Source organism: Epinephelus fuscoguttatus, linkage group LG7 (genome assembly GCF_011397635.1).
Source record: "Epinephelus fuscoguttatus linkage group LG7, E.fuscoguttatus.final_Chr_v1".
NCBI classification, from domain to species: domain Eukaryota; kingdom Metazoa; phylum Chordata; class Actinopteri; order Perciformes; family Serranidae; genus Epinephelus; species Epinephelus fuscoguttatus.
The window spans coordinates 11,296,145-11,317,220 of record NC_064758.1 but is presented as its reverse complement, the minus strand read 5'-3'; the positions used below and the strand labels follow the sequence as shown (position 1 = coordinate 11,317,220).

The 21,076-nt window shown below is 40.6% G+C and overlaps 1 protein-coding gene across 3 annotated transcripts in view; it reads right to left on the bottom strand.

The window, feature by feature from the left end:
• hdac7a (histone deacetylase 7a) overlaps positions 1-21,076 on the bottom strand; it is a 76,767-nt gene that overhangs the window by 12,824 nt on the left and 42,867 nt on the right. For all 3 annotated transcript variants that reach the window (XM_049580638.1, XM_049580639.1, XM_049580640.1), the window contains 16 exons: positions 14,682-14,869; positions 14,442-14,532; positions 13,681-13,801; positions 12,561-12,661; positions 12,174-12,296; positions 11,828-11,937; positions 10,449-10,550; positions 9,759-9,930; positions 9,048-9,253; positions 6,981-7,184; positions 6,035-6,260; positions 5,031-5,164; positions 4,496-4,616; positions 3,959-4,008; positions 2,350-2,457; positions 281-336 (listed from right to left, as the gene is read on the bottom strand). In XM_049580638.1, the coding sequence (XP_049436595.1) occupies positions 281-336; positions 2,350-2,457; positions 3,959-4,008; positions 4,496-4,616; positions 5,031-5,164; positions 6,035-6,260; positions 6,981-7,184; positions 9,048-9,253; positions 9,759-9,930; positions 10,449-10,550; positions 11,828-11,937; positions 12,174-12,296; positions 12,561-12,661; positions 13,681-13,801; positions 14,442-14,532; positions 14,682-14,869 (2,113 nt within the window). The remainder of the gene's footprint in view (positions 1-280; positions 337-2,349; positions 2,458-3,958; positions 4,009-4,495; positions 4,617-5,030; positions 5,165-6,034; positions 6,261-6,980; positions 7,185-9,047; positions 9,254-9,758; positions 9,931-10,448; positions 10,551-11,827; positions 11,938-12,173; positions 12,297-12,560; positions 12,662-13,680; positions 13,802-14,441; positions 14,533-14,681; positions 14,870-21,076) is intronic.

Genomic DNA, 21,076 nt, shown 5'->3' with positions numbered 1-21,076 from the left:
ACAATGTGTAGTCCAAGCGTTGGTAAAAAACAAAAACAACATACACAAAAAGGAATAAATCTTCCTTATTTTTGGTCCCTTTGTCGTCTCTCTATCGCTTCATAAATATCCTCCACAGAGAGGCTGCTGACAGTGCAGCTACAGCAGGAAAACTCACTGTGGTCAGGCTGAGCATGTGACTGACGCACACACACACACACACACACACACACGCGCACACATGCACATGCACATGCGCACACGCACACGCACACACACACACACACACACACACACTTACATTGGATTGGAGGGGTCTGCGTGATGCCCAGGCGGCCTGACCACAGCAAAGCCGTTCTGTGCAAAAGAAGAAGACACTACTCATCAGTGTTTCACTGGATATGAAGAACTTTACGTGTGCTGTTAAAAAAACACTACCGTCTTTCAATGTTAAAGGCTTTGATAATGTGCAGGAATATAACAATTTTGGCACTCATGAATAAAGAAACCTCTTCCTTAAAGGCACGATCCCACTGCCAAAATTCCAAAACTGTCATTTAGAAATTGATAGACAGGTTTCTTTTTTTTTTTTTAAGATATTTTTTGGGGCATTTTAGCCTTTGATCGATAGGACAGTCGAGCGTGAAGGGGGGAGAGAGACAGGGAGTGACATGCAGCAAAGGGCCACAGGCTGGAGTCGAACCCGGGCCACTGCGGCAACAGTCTTATACATGGGGCACCTGCTCTATCCACTAAGCCACCGACGCCCCGACAGACAGGTTTCTAATAAAGACAAACACTAGACAAACACTGATGCTTCCTGGTTCATGAAAGGTTTGTTTACATCAGTGCTGCTTGTATCTATAGCAGTAAAGTAGCTTTATTCCTTAATCATGTAACTGATAACATTGCTATATAATAGCAAATGACTTTAAATCCACTTCTAGATACATAATATACTGTAGGTTCTTTGTTGTTTTGGGGGGTTCACATACAGTATGAAGGCTTGAGACAATTTTATGACGTTCTAAATGTGGATTTAAGATTGTTTTTTACTAGAAAGCAAATGCATAGCCTCAAGTCAAACATTTCACGAACACACAAGATCAAATGCATGACATCTGCGTGTAAAGACAATGGAGGCCATTGGAGATACTTATTATGCTGCAGATGAATATATATGGTATACATTCTCTACCATATGAATAGCTCACAAACAGCTTTTCTGAGGTGGAGTGGTTGTCCTGTGGTTGTTGTTGTTGTGGTGTAAAGGCTGTGTACCACCACTGCTCAGTATAGACTGGGCCTTCGGGTGGTTTTTAGTGTGTTTCATTCTCCGCCTGCCTGCATGCCTTGTTTTACACAATCTTTTTTTGTTTGTTTTTTAGGGTGAAACTGTGCGGATCGAAGATGCCGTCTATAAATATTTTCACCAGTCATATTTGTTTCTCTTTACATTCGACTGATTTGCATAAAAACTATTTCATGTCTGTCCCAGCCTCTTTAATCACTGTGACGAGGAAAAGGAAGAACGTTTAGGCCACGATGAGATGGGAAAACTTGTCTGAAACCATTTGTCTTTGAAGTGGGTTAGTAGCTCCTTAAGGCAGGGTGAGGCACGCTTCTTTGTCAGATGCATTTCTAAGTGTGTCTTTCTCTAGAATTACATCACAATAACTTTGAGCTCCCAAAGTTGTTTTTGGCCTGTGACCCAGTCAGTGCCTGAAAAGCAGTGACTCTGTATGGATGGGTACAACGTTAAAACTGTCACTGGCAACCTTCTGATGTGTTAAAGCCTGCATTTAGTCAGCACAGGTTTGGTGTTGGAGGTGTTTGTACAAGTGTTTGTTGCATCATAATTAATAACAATATAAATGTACTGTAACTGTTTGTATTACCCATCCCATGCCGACACTTCATCGATCATTTTCTGATAAGGGGACAATTCTTTGGGTGCTGACACACTGTTTTGTGCTGTCTGTCTATAGAGTCATTTGGAAGCCTGTGGTACGTTTTGAATTAAATGTTTTTTGGAAACAATTAATCTGTAAACCAGTGATACTCAGCTAAGAACTCGTGGGCAAAATCTGGTCTATAGTCATATGAAAGCCTGTGAAAAAGTTCTGAATTAAATGTTTCTGGTCACGACTGATCTGTAAACCAAGTCTGAATTCTCTGCATGACTCAAAAGCCTTGAGCAGACGGTGCTTAACGCAAGGCGGATGACTCAACTGCTACAGAAATAGAATGAAAACTCGGGGATGAGACAACAAAATGTACCCAAAGACATTACTCCAACTAGTTTGAGACATCAAACTTGAGGGTGAGAGAATGACGCCATGCTTTTTTCTACTTGGTTTAGTCTTTCACCTTTAGCTCTCCTTTGGCCACTCTGAAGGCCAGCTCGACAACACTGCCGGCTGCCATGCGTGACGCCGTTGAGGTGTGCGACTCATTCCAGATGGTGTCATTGTCAACCTGCCAGTCAAAAGACAAATGATAGAGGCCACTTAATCACAGAATCAAAACAAATAGTGTGGAAACAATGATAATGTCTACAGTGTGAAGCCTAACTGTCTAAATTAACCTTCTACCTGATTATGTGGACCTTGATTTTATCAAGTTACAGCTGAAATACATGGGAAAAGGATGCGGTGCATCATGTAGGCTGGGCAATTTTTTTTTTCACCCGCTACACAGATTGTGTTTGTAGTGTGCCGTTGCTTGACTGTGTGTGTATTGAGTTTAGCTGAGTGATAATGCAGTTTTTTATGCAGGATTTGGAAGCATAGACTATATTAGCTGGTACTGAATTAATGAACGGGATCATATAAACTACACGATTGCATTGATTTAATTGATTTATTTCAATGTGATATGTAACAACACACACAGGGCTGCTCTGCTGCTTCACATTATTTCTGGTACACTGAGATTTTTTTTGAAAAACAGATTAGACTTGTTCTTTTACGCAGTTCTCTGTAGATTTTACCTGTTACAGGGCTGCGGAGCCATGCACAGAGAAGAAAAAATACACCAGCCACGTAAAAATAGAGAAGAAACACAGGCGAGTGCGGCTTCTGTGGTCAGCGTAGCAGCTGCAGTTGATTACAATGGACGCACTCTGCTGCAAGCATGCTGCGGCAGATGTGTCATGTCGCGTCTGTGTCCCATGTATTTTGGCTGTTAGTTGTTGTTTTAATTCCGTTTCTCCTAACCTTTTTTTTCCCTTTGATTTCATTTTATCATGTTAATTGTTTTAGGTTTACATATTTATTTTGCCCTCCACTTTAAGTCTTGCCTTGTGTCTATTATTGTTTTATTGTATTACATTCTGCATTAGTGCCTTTTATGTGCCTTCTGTTTCTTTAATCATCATGTGTACCTGTATCGAGGCAGATCCTAACCCCTGTGCCTTGGCTGGAAATCACTTTGGGTCAACTCCTGTTGTTTTTAAATGTGCTACAAATATAAGACTGACCTGACTTGACTGAAATCTCTCTGGGACACTAAGAGAAAACTAAGGCTTTTTCTAGGACATGGATGTCCAAACATACAGCTGTGACTCCAGAGTAAAAATGTCCAGATCCATAGTGCGGGTAATTTTCCTTTCCACTCTGTTTTTTCTCTCCTCTGTTTGTTCACAAACTGGCATTACTGTCCATCTGGCTTGGACAATGAAATCCGAGGCATTTCTTTTATCCCTGGTCATGCACATGTTGTTCTCATTAGCTCTGACTTGTCATGGTCCGACATGGACTGTCAGGCAAACGTACGCACTGGGCCAAGCCAACTCTCTTTTCCTCTTTAATATCCTGTCTTTCCTGTCATTTTCTCTTGCTTGTCTTCGTTGCTTTTTCTTTGAAACAATATCGTCTTTCATCAACGCAGTATTGTATAGCTTTCATTAAGAGCTTTGGAGAATTACAGTATGATCAAAAATAGAGTTGTGTGTGAGTGCATGTGTGCCTTCTCTTACCCCTACACCCCCACATGGTAACATCACAAACATCCTTTGAGACAGAATTCCTGAGGAAACAGACACATAAGAAAATACAGTATATTTATACATTATTCTTTTCAACAGAATTCTTTTATGCCAAAACAGCTAATTAGAAGAAAAGCCATAAACTGACCTGGCAAATACATCCAATTAAGAGTAGACATTGCATGACATGATTTATGAGGAAATATCAAGTATGCTATGTACGACTGTCACATGTTTGTAATTTCTTTTTCACTTAATTAACGTAGTTCGAGCACGAAAAAAAAAAAAAACTTCTGTCAGACTTGTAAAACAAAAGTTTATGATGCAGCTTTAGTTCTGTTCTTGGAAAGAAGTGGACATCTGGATCACTCTTTGGTATTGATGTTTCTGATCATGTTTACTAAGCATAGAAAACTCTTTCATGGTCACTATTAAATTACTCGAAAGTGTTTTAAAACAACACCATTAAACTTAGACGTGTATACATTTTCAGAATGTACAAATCCCGTAATCTGAGGTGTTGCGTACCGGCCAGTTTGCGGTTATCCAGTTTGAGTCTGTTGAGTGGGTTGGTGCCGTAGAGCAACACATGGCGCTCAGTATGGACCGACTGCAACTCCTCCAGAGTGGCTTTACGACCACGAATTGTCTGCATGAACAGAACACTGTCATTTAAATTTCTCATGTCATACTTTCATGCTGTAGATAGACCTCAAAGACCAAGAACATGACATTACAAAGGGAATCATATGCACATGGATAATGTATAACGTATATAACGCATATAATTCTAGCAGAATTTCATGTACTTGTAAATTCAACCTCTTTATTTTCACACACACAAATAAACTCTCATTTTGTAGGGTGGATTAGGATGAAATGTGACTCAAACAGCCGGTTTTAAAATTCAGCTTGGTGTGACCACACAGATAAGATGTAAACACAGAGGAGAAATAAGAAGACAATATCAGCGTCTTGGCAAATTAGCACTTCCTTAACAACATTACTAATACCAGACTTGCCTAATCAGTGTGTGTGTGTGTGTGTGTGTCCCATGTCATACTTCACACTGTCCCCTCAGGCCTCTCTCCTGTAGTCTGGACCAGATGCTCTGTATTCTCCCAGCATGCTCTGGGTGACTGCTGTTGTCCCCACATGTACACTGGTGCTTCAGCATCTGAGAATCATACACCAGGCCTGCACACACACATACACACAAGAGAAACTGAATCTGATCTCAAAAATTTGCACATACAATATTCAGCATTAACAGTACTCTTTGACCCTTGACCATTTTACACAACTCCAGTTGCATCAGATCACTGCTTTCCTTCCATATATATTTATACTTAACATATCTGTGGCATTCAAAGCTTTACTTTCTCAGATTGTGTCACCACTTCTACTTTCTATGGAATTTTTCTTTCTTTAAAAAACAAAACATTAAAAAACATTTAGTTTATAAGTTCTTCTTCTTTCACTTTTCCAGATGAGAAGCACAAGTCAGGCGGTAATTACACTCATATGAGTTTTAACACTCCACAACATGTTTTGGACTAACACCTACAGAGTTTTCTCAGTATTAAACTCCACATGTTCCCGAGGGCAGTTGTGTTTCAATTGATCCACAATCTGACTTAAAGAGGACTTTGCCATCAGCTGCCAAAGCCGTTCCTTTAAAACACATTTAAAACAGCACTAAAATTCAGTGTCACTAAAGTTTTTAAACTGGTGTTTTAATTAAACTTGTTTTATTTTTGTTTTGTTTTCTTACTCACATTTTTAAATCACATTTTTGATCACTTGTAACTGTGATATTTACTTCTGCTGGTCAGTTATTATTATCACTATTATTATTATTATTATTATTATTATTATTATTTGAGACATGACTGAAAATAAGGAAGAGAGATGGGCAATCACATGCAATATAAGTTGTGTTGCTGTTGCGATTATACGATTGGCGATTTTAACCCCTACATCATGGGGGCACCCTGAATTTGTAATATCATTAAAAGACTTATTATACATTCCTATTATAAAGCTGTATAATCCTATCTGACTCACCGGTGGTGAAACGTGGTTTGCTGCTGGTGTCCTGTGTAGCCAGGCTCAGGGGTTTCTCAGGCAGAGTGAGAGAGGTGGAGGCTGGGGATGACTGTGTGCGTGACAGAGGGCGATGGACACCTAACCCACTACCAACCCCACCGCCGCCACGTATCATGGGCACTGCCAGGGTCTCCATCTGTCGATGCAGCTGCTGCAGCTGCTTCTGCTGTTCCCATAGCAACGACTACAGAGGATGATGAAGATGAAATATAGTTAAGTCACAGATTTAATTCTACGTTAAGTATCGTAAATACAGAAGAAGACAGAGTTAGGAGGAAAGTGTAGAAGAGAAACTGCTCTAAACCAGAAACTATCTGTGAAAATCAGTGCTCATAACATTCAGCTCCATTGCTACAGATATGGTATGCAGCTGTACATCCCTCTAAAACTCGCTAAGTGATTTGTATTCAAGGCTGATAGTAAGTGCTGAAAGCAACAGAACTCCTTCCAGCTTACTGTCCATAGGATCTGAGATGCTTTTATTTGGCCCCTCCAAACTGACCTGTACTATCAAAAACAATCTGGGTCTGCCTATATCAAGTACACTGCTTTAAATCTGGAAGTAATTTAAAAAAAAAAAAAAAAAAAAAAAATCAGGTTACTAAAACCATTCTGTACCTTCTGTCAAAGCCTGACTCCTGACTGTGTGGTTTGTCTGATAAGCGTCTGACACATTTTCTGAAAAAAGAATATCCCAGCTCACAGTGCAACCATATCATGCTAAAATAACTACTTTGATGTAATGACTGCTTGTTAAACCACAAAACCATACAGCGGCAGCTAGGATCATGATCAAGTGTTAGGCCGCCACCTACAGGACTACTGGAGGAAGAACAGCTGTGTGGTTTTATTCCATCTATTGCTCTCTATATCTCATGTGCGGAAGTATGCTTTGTGTTCCCACCTGGTTGAGTATGAGTGCATGCTGCAGGTTCAGCTGATCTTCATGGCTCTTGGATGCGGTTGGCTCTGCCTCCCTCAATGACTCCGCCCTCACTCTGCTCTGATAGGTTGGCTCTGTGGGCGACGTCCCGCCACCGTCCTCTGAGTCCATATCCTCAGAGGGGATCTGATGCAGTCTGGGCTTCTCACTGGACTTGGACATCAGCTGCAAACACACACACACACACACACACACTTTAGTTGGCAAACATACAAATGCAGACAAATACGTGTGTTTGCAGATATTCATTCCCATGATGACAGAAAGCCACCAGACAGCTGACCCAAAAATGCACATACTGAGCTGCTGATGTAGTGTACTGGTGTTTTCCATCAGCTGTTAACAGTCACTTGCCATGACATGCTGAAATACTGACTAAAACCTGTTACTCAAAAAATTCCTGTAGATAAAGATAAATCTCATTTTTGGAGAGTTTTTGGAGAGTTCCAACATCAACCAATTTAGTATCACAAAAATCAACACAGGCTGTACATACTATCTCCTGATGTTTGTTGTTGGAGGAAGATGTCTCAGTGCTACAACTGACAAGTGTTGAAATATTTAAACTGTAATGTCCACATCCAAGACGCAGCCTTAAGATTGTTGTGGTTCTCCCTCTGAAGATGGAGTGCCACAAGAATCTCGAAAACATTCTTCATATCACAAGGTAATTTCATATTCAGCCGTTACCTTCTGAAATACTTAAATGAGTGAGGGCAGCCAACATTAGGACTTTGTTGCCATGTCTGTCTCCAGTGTCACTTTCACAGTTTGTAATTTGTAAAGATTGTAAAATGGAGTTTTTAAATCTTCCACCAGGAGGCTAACTTGAACTAGTTTTTTCAGGATGATCTTTACAGCTGACTTGATACAGCAAAACTGTGACTTCAGTGCTGTAATCACAGCCAAGTAAGCTTATGTATGAATTCAAATGACCAAGAGGCAGACTTAACCCTAAGAGACCTGTGATACCGTCTGTGATCTCAGCCAACATCACTGTCTTTAAGAGGCTGTAGCAAGGGAAAAACTGGTATGGCCATTTTCACAGGGATACTTTTAAGGCTACCCTCAATATATCCAAATAAAAATGGGTTCTATGAGTATCCACATGTCTCCCCTTTAAAGACATGCCCACTTCATGCTAGTCCCAGTTTAGGGGAAAACCATGTAGTTTTTTGTATGCAGTACAAATGTGTTACTTTTGACTACTGTATTTGAATATCTCTGTGTACTAGGCTCCCTAAACAGTCTTGGAATTGCATAAATTGGGAATGACTGAAAAGCTGAGAATCATGTGGATTAAATGAGCCCAATTTCATTCATGTGTGAAGATGTTTGTCCCCAAAGTAGCCATTTCACTGTAGTAAGACCCTTTTTTTTTCATCAGGTTCTACTAAGTAAAATGACTATTGTGACATTGAGGATTATCACAGCCTCATGAAACCTGACACCTCGGGCATTCAAAGGATGTATGGCTTTCATAGGTATACATGAAAGTTTACAGAGCAGCAGTGCTTGCCATACAATTGCTGGAAATTGCAATACTTCATACATTGTGACAGCTCAACTGCATTGCCAAGCTCCCACCTCTCAGATAATGTACACCATTTCTATGTGTCATATACTGTTGACCTGCTATTTTCCCCTAAAGATCCCCTGTACCCCCTAAAAAAAAGACCAAAATGGGTCTATAGTGGGTCTCACAGGGTTAATAGATACGCTGTTATCATGGATTCTGCATCACCACCACCAAAACAACAAGACTGAACACGGATTAAACTAAAGAAGTTCAAACTTCACATGTCTGACATCTGGTCATAAACAGAGGAATTTAGAGAGCTCAGTTTGGAGAGAGTTTTGTCCATAGCAGTCCTGAACAAACTAGTACAAGGCTTGTGTGTGTGTGAATGTGAAGAAGTGTATATTTTGCTTAAATATATTGAAAACAAATCTCCCTCTGGCACAATACAGACTATTTATGTATCTTAGGGATTCTTTTTACAAGTGTGTATCTTCACATCTCCGTACCTTGCCCAAGTGAGTTTGCTGCTTGAGCCTCTCCAGTAGTTGTGTGTTGTGCTGTTGTTGGAGGAGATGTGTGTGAAGGGCCCGCTGGCTCTGGGGGAGGGGCTCTGAGCGTGTCCTGCTCAGGGGTTTGTGAGGATGAGCACCACCGGGAGCCAGGTGGTCTAACTGGGGGGCAAACTGTAGTGGGACGGGGTCTAGGCCTGGAACTGCTCAGTGACAGAGACACGAAGGAGCAGAAAAATAATTAGCTTCCTTGAGCAGACACATGCACGATTTCTCAAACACAAATAAACACACAATAGCTACAACAATTTCAAACATGTCCCTGCTGCCTTGTAAATTGATTAAATCATTTCTAGTTTAGTTTACTGTACAACATTTTTACCATAGCCACTTAAGTGAGAGAAAAAGAAGGGCGCAGGTGGATGTGAATATAAGGAGTCTGGATATAACAATGTCGAAGTAGTTTACTGGGTGATCCATCAAGGAAAAAAGATTATTCTAAATGTAACCACTGGGTGGTGCTCTAACATCTCAGATGATAAAATCAAAAGCCTGTGGTGAAAGTTGATGAATGTATTTGTTTCCTTTTGTGGGTATTTGTATGTGTGAATTTAAGCTTTTGCCACTACAAGTGCACAAGTGTGTGCACATATACTGAATGTGTATAAGTATACATGTCTATCATATACATGTCAGTGTGTGTCTTACCAGTGAGTAGCGGAGTGTGTACGAGTCCAGAGGGCTCGAGGATGATGACAGGCAGATGTGGGTTCATCTGTCCAGCCTGATCCTCTCTGCTCAGGGGGAGGAAGACCGGCGAGCCCCCGGCTGTAACCACTGGCACCCGGCCGACCTTCAGAGAGGACAGCTCTCCTTCAGCCTGCGTACACACAGTTAAACAGCTTTATAGCCACAGATAACATTTCAGCTGAGGTTTTATCATTGCTGAATTTACAGGCCGAAATACAATATAATGAATATATTCCAGTGTGTTGACAGATGTAATAAGAATTTTTAAACATATAGTACTCCAATATAATGTCATTGTGAAACAGCATTTAAAGAGCACCAGGATTCCTGTATTTTATGTGCTTCCTGTCTAAAACAAAATATTGGGGAGGGTAGATTTCATTCATTTAATTGAGATAGTGTCACAGGATATTATGTAATGTTGACTTTTTAAGTTATTTTTACATCGTACTGTACAGTCACTGCATCTTAAAACACATCTCCTTAAGTTACTCAGTCAGGGACTGAGCCTATAAGACTGCATTAGTCTGGTGAAAAGGTCATTCAATGACATAATGAACACTTCTGTCACCTGTTTCAGGGAAAATACATTGTTTTAAAAAATAAATGAGTTGTTATAAAAGACATTTGCTGCAGTTCAGTGTTTACCCTGGCGTTGGCTGGTAGTCCCAGTGTGATGGTAGGCAGAGTGGAGGGACTCTGGATAGTGAAGTTGGCGAGAGTGCCATCTCTGAGCAGGAGCCTCTGGGCCTAGAAATGCCAACCATAATTACTATTTGAAAATAGTACATTTATATTCAAATCTGAATACAAGAGATATCCATTTTCACATTTAAGACCAGCACTGGTTATGAATCCAATAATAACAACCCCTCCTTGATCTCTGCTCTGCTATAGATACACACTTTGTCTTTACCATATGCTCTGTATGTGCTCTGCTGCAGTGACCAAATGTCAGTGTTGATGTAAATCTGCAGTAATCTAAACCAATGGGGTCTAATTAAGACAGTGTGCTGCTGTCTTGAAACTGGAGAATCATGAGTCAGACATCCGCGGCAGGTGTGACAGAGGTTGGCTTTATGTGATTAAATGAATTATGTATAAACAGCTGACAAACTCAGTGCACCCATACTCTTGTGTCGTTGCTTTAAACATGTCATTACTCAGCGTCTCGGCACAGCTCGTCCATAAACAACATCACTTTATTTTAATCAAAGTGTGTGCTCACTTGTTTAAAATGCTCATGTTTTACATCTCAAACACAAAAGAGCCTCTCTGACAGGCATTTAGCTTCAGTCTTTTATATTTTTACCTTTATCTATCCAACTTCATCAAGATTTCTTAAAGATATAATGTGTAACTTTTTATCATTTAAATGTCTAAAAATGACTAGACTAGTGTTACATATGTGCTCAATTACATGTTATGTAATTTTAATCAAGGATACAATCAGTGTTATTTCGTGTCCAGCGCCTGTCAGTGGTGTCACATCCCCTTTGCACATGTGTCAGGCTTGTGGTTGTCTGCCAGAAGCTTCAAAAGTCATAAATTGCCATATTTTTATTATACACTTTTTAGATCTTAATTGTTTTAATTGTGTTTTAAAGAATTTTGGTCATCAGACATTTGGATCTCAGGTTATCAGAGAAACGAGCTGAGCAAATGTTACCTGCAGCTCAGCTCCAGCACCTCCAGTGCCAAACAACATTGGAGAAACACTGATTTTTAAAGTGTAACTGCTTTATTTATTGCTGCCGATAATTCAGCTCCTGGTTAAAACCTCCTGAAGAATGAACACTGAAGGAATCCTAACCAGGAGAGACTGTTAATGTTTTGATTGAGAGTCCCCGAGTAGCAGAAAATTACATATTGTACATTTAACGACCAAACCAAAACATACGTCTATCAAAAACATACCTTGTCTAAACTTCCATACAAATGTACAATGTATACACTGTTTGAGTGTAAAAATATGGTTTGGTTATTTTGTATCATCTTGAGCAGATGTTTTACTGTGTTTCACTAACCTCATGTGAGAGGCCGCCTGCTGAGGGCAGTAGCCCATTCTCATTGGGCAGACTGTCATTGGGAGAACTACAGCCAGAGACTGGAGTGCTACTGCTGCTGGGGGACGAGTCTGGAGAGAGACAGGCAGTGTGTGAGTTCAGACTGTGATTATGCATCTTGGTCATATTTTAATAATAATGCATTTTGTCATATCAGTGAATCATTCCTTTAATTAATCATAGTGAGAAAAAATGAAAACATTTGTTTGACTCACTGAAATGATTACATATTAAAGAGCATTAATGCATTAACAGTCTTATTCATCTCTGTGTGTGTGTGTGTGTGTGTGTGCGTGTGTCTAATTACCCAGTGTGTCAGGTACTCTGTGCTTGACAGTGGCTGGGGCACTCTCTTTGCGGGTGAGCGGGCTCTTGCGGGTGTTCAGGTGTTTCTTCAGCTTGTGTTTCACCTTCAGGTTGGGCTCAGATGCTGACAAATTAAAGTAACGTAGGGAATGTTACTGTATGTGAAGTGAAAAGTTGGTGGTAAAGATGGAGATTTGACATTTCAATGAAAAAAAAAAAGATTTTAACACGATGTCTCAGGGTCTTTCACGTCACATCAGTGAATGTGTCATCTAATGTTTAATTCTGAATTTCATCAATTGTATCCTGAATATTTAAATGATGCCTGTTCAGTTGCTGCCTCTGCATAATAACATCAAAGTGTGACAGCGGGTGTCTGATGTTTTACCTGCTCTGCGCAGCGGCGTCCCCTCTGAGCCCTCTGAAGAAGGCTGTGACGGAGGCGAGACCACAGGCTGGGAGGGTGCATTGGGGTCTGGGCCCAGCTTTCTGGGAACACACAACACACAAAAGCAAATTACATAAAACCATCAGGGTAAATGATCAAACCACATGTAGAGGAAGTATAAAATCAAGATTTTAGAGTTGATAAGAAATCAAAGGCTTATTTAAAGAATTACTGGTGCATAGTGGATTTAGTCATGTAGTATAATCAATGACAACATTTACAAGTACACTCATTTTCCACTATTATTCTGAATATGTTAATAATTAGAATATGATACAGGTCAACAGTGTAAACTGTAAACAGCATATTCTGTATGAATATAGGCCTTTTCCTGAATGTAGCATATTCAGATTAAGACATATTTAATATGCCGGTATTATTCAGGAGCATTCTTTGGACATGTATACAGCACATTCACAGTATAGGTCTCAGAATATACTTCTCTTTTACTGCAGTTTGCGAAACACGGCCTCTTGTATGTTTACGGCCAGCCCTGCGTGTTGTCATGGATGCGCTGAACACAAACCCACAGTTTGTGAGGCAGGGGTAAAAATATATGCCCAAAAGAAAAGCCCACATTTTTGGTCGGAAAAGGAAACACACTTACTTTTAAACACTATGAAAAACTTAGATATTAACAGGTTTTTGGATACGCGCAAATATTGTGCAATGTTGACCTTTTCAAGACGGTGACTGAAGGACTGAAAGAGGGAGGCTGTGTTTGCACGGCTGAATAAATCTATTCTCTCCCATACTCATAAAAACTTATTTTGACACAATAAGCATAACAACACACTTTTCAATATTTTGATTAGATGTGATAAACGGCATGTTTAGGCACAATAATCAGAGTATGCATGGCTGCACATAAATTGGAGTATTAGTGGAATATTCATTTTCATTAGCCATTTTAACAGCTTAGTAGGAATATTGTCTTCTTCGGGATACCTGCAAATCTGTAATATTTTGTTCTTGCAAACATAGTCAATGTGTTCATGGTGCATACTGAGTGTTCTGATATTTTCCTTGTGTGCTCTGTTTTCTGTGTATTTTGTGTCACCTGTACGCAACAGGAGCTGCAGTCAGAGTGTTGGAGTTTGTTCTTTCCAGCGCCGCCTGTTTCTGCTTTTTAAGAATCACCTCTTGGAGTTTCTGTTTCACCAGGGAACTGGCCACTGCACCTGTCAATCAATAAGAGAAAACAACCTGTCAGTCACTCAAAAGGACTCACCGACTGCTTCATCAGAGAAGGAGGAAAGGCCCTGCCAAAGGCGCAGTGTGGAGGACATGATCAGTGACTAATACTATAATATGACAAAGACAACTGGAACAATACCGTTAAGAGTTTCTGTAAATATATGTTTGCTGTGCATGACTGAAAGGATGTGTTTTTTCTGAGAGTATGTTCACTGCTATTTTTGAGTGTGTGTGTGCACACACACACACAGGTGACAGGAGGTGCTGGGAGTGATCAAGTCAATATTGACCCAGTGACTTTATGTGCCCAGACCCAAAGCTATATTTAACTCCACTGTTGCAGCTCCACTTGTCAGGTTATATTTAGCTCTCATCTCAAAGCAAACAGCTTTGAAAGTGGAGTTAACAGTGTTCAATAAAGATGAATACGATCTCTTATAGGGACTTTCCTCTGTGGCCATGATTAGTACTCTGGGCCATAATTATTTTTAGAGACCTGGAAATAGCTTTATATGACGCTCAGTGAAAATAAAATTACAACTTCAAATGTGAACTGAAACTTGTAGTAACATGTAAGTGTATTTGAAGTTTGATGTGTGTGAGTGAGTGTATTAATGGACTCACTCTGTTGACTCTTGTCTTTGTGCTTTAGCTGCTGCAGCTCCTGTTGTTTCTCGTGGTGCTCGTGCTCCCGCCTCCTCTGCTCCATGTTAAACTAAACCCCAACCCCACACACACACATTTATATTAATGCAACATATAAAAAGCAAATGGTCATGTCAGAAAATATAATGCAAAATATTTTTTCAAGAATATAGTGTGTGTCTTTATTTTATTTTAATATGTATGTTTTATATTCTTTACCCGGATGTGCTGGTGCAGTTGCTGTTGGGAGAAGGAGCGGGGCTGAGGGGAGAATGGTGTGAGGAGTAAAGGAGGGTGCAGCGGGGTGAGGAGCGCCGTGTCCGAACCGGGGCGCATTCCCCGCTCTCCCACCCTGAGGTCCATGGGAAACAAGGCCGCGCACGACACCGGCACCGCCACCGAGGAATCTGGGAAAAGAGAGGAGTGAGGGAAGAGAGAGGCGTCAATTTGCGTCACCCCCACAAAGAGCAGCTGATTTACACAATACTCTGTGGGAAACACTACCTGGAAAACAATGAACACATGTAAACAGAGGCAAAATGAACCGGTGTTTGTGAAAACATGTCGAAAATACACCAGAATTATGGCTTCATATAACTGATACTTTTCAGTTGCAGCTCAGTGCAAAAAGTTAACACCATTTCAAACACTGTGGGAGGACTGACTATAAATACACAGGCTAGACAAACAAAGCTAACTAAAAATATTGTTCTGTTATCTGCAGGTTGTAGATCCATTCAGAAACATTCAAAGTCAGATAAAGTGAACTGCCTGACATACTAGACTTACATATGTTCCAACTGAAGATATGTAGCACGGTAAACTTCAGTTAAGACGGTTTACTTTGTAAACTATAGGTTTCAGTCTACGTCACAAAAACTCCAAGTTATGAACAAATACTTGATTTTATTTTTGTTTTAGCTAGCAACTACTACTGTAACCTGAAGAATGATTAACATTTAGCAAGGAAAATGATCATCTGACCGTACACTATGTTATTAGACTTAGGCTACCTACCACAGTTTATTAAGTGATCTATCATAGATATGAAGAGTTACTCGGGCTCTCCAGCAACCACTTACAGGTGCTCCATGCACGATACTGAGCCCTAAACTGCTCTGACAGAGATGCTTAAAAATTAACTTATGATCAAAAGGTTTTCTGGACAAAGAGCTCAAACAATATTAACTGTGTGGCTATCTTAGCTAATATCTAAACTTCTAAACTAGTAAAACACAGCAACAAAAACGATAACTTGTCTTTGTTTTCTTTCAGTTACACATAAACTAACACTATCTCCAACTATGTGTGTGGGTGTCTGTCACACACACACACACACACACACACGCACACACATTTCCATGCTCTTTGCATGCTGTTGGGGTTATTTGAATTGCATGGCTGAGTCAATGGGAAAGATTGCCTCATCCGGCGCTAAAAACAGGATTCAGGAAGGGAACAGCTTGGGAAAAGGCTGGGGGTGGTTTCTGTCTATGAGACACATACACGCACACACGCACACACACACACACACACACAAACACACAAGCATACTTGCATATGCACAAAAAAATGCACACTGACTCACACACTGACACAGAAACACAGCTGTTAACAAATACAGACATTCACATGTATACTACCTCACACTAACACGAACACACGTGGATAATACTATAGCAAACGACACACACATTTATTCATACACTTAAATAAACCTGCATACAATAACATTCAGAACACACACTGTAAAGACATTTATACACATTCACACACAGCACAGTCATACACAGCTGCACACACAAGACAGGCTTGAGCAAACACCTATTGCACAAACCTGCCTTGACGCTTCAACCAAGACTTTAAAACACACACACACACACACACACACAGAGCAAGCCTTGTAATAACTTGGTGTGACATCATCTCCGCACTGCTGCGCCTGGTGCTCAGATGTCAGGCTGCAGTGTGTGAAGTAAATGTCACTCATAGAGGGGCTTGGCCTGACGCCAGCAGCAGTACTGGAAATGGGTGAAAGGGAATAGAACAGAATACATAAAAAAATAGAAAAGACGGATACTGTATTGGTGTTGGTTCAAGCTGGTGTGTGTATGCATGTACACACACACACACACACACACACATGCAGTGAGTTTGAGTTACTGTGGTCTCATTAGCATTGCTGTTTGGGTTAATGTGACATAGCAGTGTGAGTGTGTGTGCAGTGTCAGAACTACTCCTCCATATTAGGAGCTACGAATGCAGAGAGACAGTCTGAATGCCGACCATGGCTGGAATGACAGAAATCCCTTAGCAAACACTCATGCACACACGCGCACAAATAACAAAGCTATTATTCTGAGGAAAAGGAGAGGAGAACATGCTTATACAAGGAAACAAAGGCTGCTACAGTACACACACACACACACACACACTCACTCACACACACACATAGAGTCGGGAACACCAGTGTCTGTCTTATTCCCTGCCTCCCATGGGTTATAAATAGCAAAACATACACTGGTCCAACATTTACCTACACAGGGCCTTTTGTTTCTACAGGGAAAACCACACACACACACACACACACACACACACACACACACACAAAACTGTAGAGTAACGCAGTGATGTCACCTCCAGTTTTCAGTTACTGGTAAAGTGAAAATAACAGATGATAACTACTTGAAGGGGGGTGCAAGATAATTTTCTTGTTGATTTTATACTTTGGAGGTAACTTTTATTTTGTGAAGAACAAAGACAGTTTAACCAATGCTTCACAGTGTCATTATGACCGTTATTACTTTGCAAGTTTTACTTAAAAATGTCCTTAGTATTAGAAAATGTTGAAAAACGTGATTGTGCTGTTTTGTTGAAATGACAGACGTGGATTCACTTGGCAATGGGAATCACTAAATGAACTATAGTGTTTAATTATATAACCAGTCTAGGAATTGGTAAATTCTCATTTGCTAACAATGTAAAATGGCTTTTACTGATTTTCAACTTTCTGACTTTCGGTCTGTGCGCTCAGTGACCACTTCATTGGAGACATTCCCTTGTTTAAAGAGTGTATTCTATGGTACTCAGTATGTAGAGCATGCAAACAGGGGTTAAAAGGTCAGTTATTGACTAAACATCAGACAAGAAAAGGTGCAATAGAGAGCTTCCATACTGTATTGAATGTGTCCCTCTATCTATGACGAGGAGGTGTGACACCAATGGTCATCTTCAGCGTACAGCACTCATCGTCATGGTTGAGTCTACTTACCCACAATACGATGAGATTTGCGGTGGAGAAATTTGATTGTGCTTTCGTAGGTAACTAAAGCTACTACGTAAAGTTTATTAAAGGCAGCTTTAGATGAACACCAGTAATACATTTTGGCTTTGTTGCATCTAGAGTTTTCACAAATTACTCAGTGTGTAACACTTCAGCGGCACTTGAAACTGGGTTCTTCAACTGAGGAATAATCTCTCTCTGACCACTTAGCCACCCTGCTGCCCAGTGAGTGGATACATGATGTCTTTCAGAATTGTAAAATAACTGATAATAACACAGTTCCCATGCAGCCAACATGACTTTAAGTCTAGAAACTGTGTAGTGGTTTAGTCTCTGGACCTCTGTGACCACATTTAATCCCTCCACGGTCTCTCTCTCTCCCAGTGCACTCCAAGTAATATGAGGCTGTAATGTTTTTAGTTCTCTTAAAGAATGATATTATGTTACAGGTCATTACATCTGTGAGCAGTGGTTGGGGAAGAATAACACATTTTGACCCTGTGGTTGTGTCAATTTCATTTGAATCGCAGAGTTTTTGTGTGCAAATGCTGAGAAGGCATGTACTAGAATAACATGCAAAGCATGCACACACATGTAGACACATATATTTAAGCAACCGGTCCATGTGAGAGCATGAGGAAGTATGAAAGATTTGTCTTGAGAAAGACTGTAAGTGTTGGGAAAGTCAACAATTAACAGCAGCGATTAAAAACACAGATGCAATGCTTGAGTTCAGAAGGAGCAGGGCTTCACTATTCTGTGCTTCAAATAATATATGTTGCTAATGACTTTTTCATTCAACTGAAATTAGCTTTTCTGGGGGGGAATTTTCATCAATTGCATTTAAAAGTAGTACCAGTAGGTTAGTGGTTTATCGGGGTCAGGATGCTGCAGGAATTGTGGGAAATGCAGTTTTATCTTAAAAAACACCAACCCTTACAACGATCGGTGCCATCACCGATGTAAAGAGAGACTACCAACTAGGGCTGGGTATTATTTAAAAAATTAAGAAGCCAGTACCAATTCCTGTGCCTTCAAAGTGATATTAATACCAGCAGAGTACATTCATTCATTTGATACCCATAATGTGAATGGAGTGTCGTGTGATATAGCCATACCTTTGAAAAGTCTGGTGGCAACTAAGCACACAGAACTGCAAACTCACTGTCACTGTCAATACGCCCCACATGACTTCACCACCCCACAGTATGGGTTGTAGCTGCAGTTGCAGCTGTGTGAGCTCTGTTGTGAGTCCGCTAGGCCGCACACACACAGTGACAGAGCTAACTGTGAACATCAAGTAGGTAACATTACCAAACAGTTAACAGATTTAACATCAGAGTCAAGCTGTTTCGGTGTTTTGAGTTTGTTAACACTGTTTACCAGCTTGGTGTTATATCAGCTGGGCAGACATTTAACTGTTCACCGGGAGAAGAACAACTCCTGAGATGGCAGCAACAGAAAGTTTGCTGATTCAGCATCAGACTCCCAGCGCAAAAAGGATCAAATGCAGGTATCGTTTGATTGGAGACGTTGGACACCAAACTACTAGGTACTTGATTATTTCAGTCAATACCTTAAAAGTATCTAGTCCCATTACCCAAGCCTACTACCAAATACACACCCATGAATGAGGCATGAACATAAAAAGATGCGTGGATGTGACAGATACTGCAGGACACGTCATTGACAGCCTTCTATATTCTTCTTTACTAAAACAAAATGATGCCCACAACTCAGCCTACAGCTCAACAGAGAGACTGTACAGGAGTCCTTCTTCTTTTGTGTTTCTGACAGTAGCTGCTCAAGGTGTGTAATTTTGGACGGAATCTGAGACCTGTGTTATTGTTGTTACTGGCAGTAACCACAGGTGTTGCCAAATCAACCAGGACCTTAGTCCAGTACAGTCAGCTTCTCTTGAAACAATGCACAGTAAAACTAAACATTGTGTGTGTGTGTGTGTCTGTGTGTCTGTGTCTGTGTGAGTATGCGTGGGAGTGTCATTATGAAAATCACCAACGACGCAGTACGATACGGCCTGTCTGGTTATAGAGGCCGTTGGGAATGTGCTGATTTATCTGAAAGATTAGACACATGTTCTCCATACACACAAAACAACATACTTGGTGCACGTTCATGTGTGTGTGTAGATGTGTGTGTGAGACAAAGACAGCCTATCCAACTGCCTTGGTAATCCCTTCCTACGGATTCCTCCCCTCTCTATTCTTTTATTCTGAACATGAGTTCTGCTTAGTCAGGACTCGTTCTACAGGTAAGACAAGGATATACAAAGCTCTCCCTCTCTTTTTCTAGTTTCCTATATCCCTCTCTCTCTCTTCATACTGTCTCGTGGAGTGGAAAGATGTTCGCAGAGTGAAAGCTGAGGAGTGAAAAAGCTACGCAGTGCAAGAGAATAGGGGCAATAAAATAAAAAATAGAAAGAGAAAATGGACAGACCAGACCAAATGAACAAATGAGGAAGCTAATAGACAAGAAAGGCCAGTTGATCAGCAATCTTTAACAACCTGTAGATGAGTGTCAATTTCTACACACTCGAGGAGCTGACAGCTCACTAGTGCCACTAGTGATAGATTCTCAGGCTGTACAAAGTCAGCAACCAACTGAGCAGATGCCACCACTTTGTGTCTTGACACACATCCAAATATAGCTACAACGCCTTCTTCTGTTCTGACTGTACAATGTGTGCGAGTATGTCTAAATCACACTACACCTTTTAGAGGCAACAGCTACTTTCAGTAGATAAAGTCGTCATTACCTCAGGGTATCTGTGAGGCTGCTGAAAATAATACTTTGATGCAAATTAAGGCACTTCATGGGGTTGACTGAGAGACAATAAAAGGGAGGAAACATGGAGTGCGAGGCACAAGGAGAAGGGGCTGACAGGACAACCTGACACTGCTGTCAAGCATTCTCCTCTTGACTCCATCTCTATCACTCCCATCATCCGATTCTCCTGAAGCCTAGAGTGGCACGCAGCTGTGTTATTATAATGTCTGTGTGCATGTGCGTTGAAAAGGTTATTTGCATAAAATAGGCTGCAACAGCAACCTGACGCGTCTCTTTCTTATCTCTGTCTTTGTGCCCCTGCAATAAAAAACATTTGTTTCCTAGTTCTGTCAGCTCAACAATGTTTGCACTTACTTGGAACACCTTATGAATTGCTGTGTGTATGTGTGTGTGTGTAAGTGTGAGTATTCATTCCAAAGAATTACTGATCCAAGTTTACAGCATGTCTTTGCAGCTCATTGCCAAAGAAAACAGTTCCCATTTCATCTAAAGCAAACAAACGCGAGGTCAAAGCCGCAGGTTC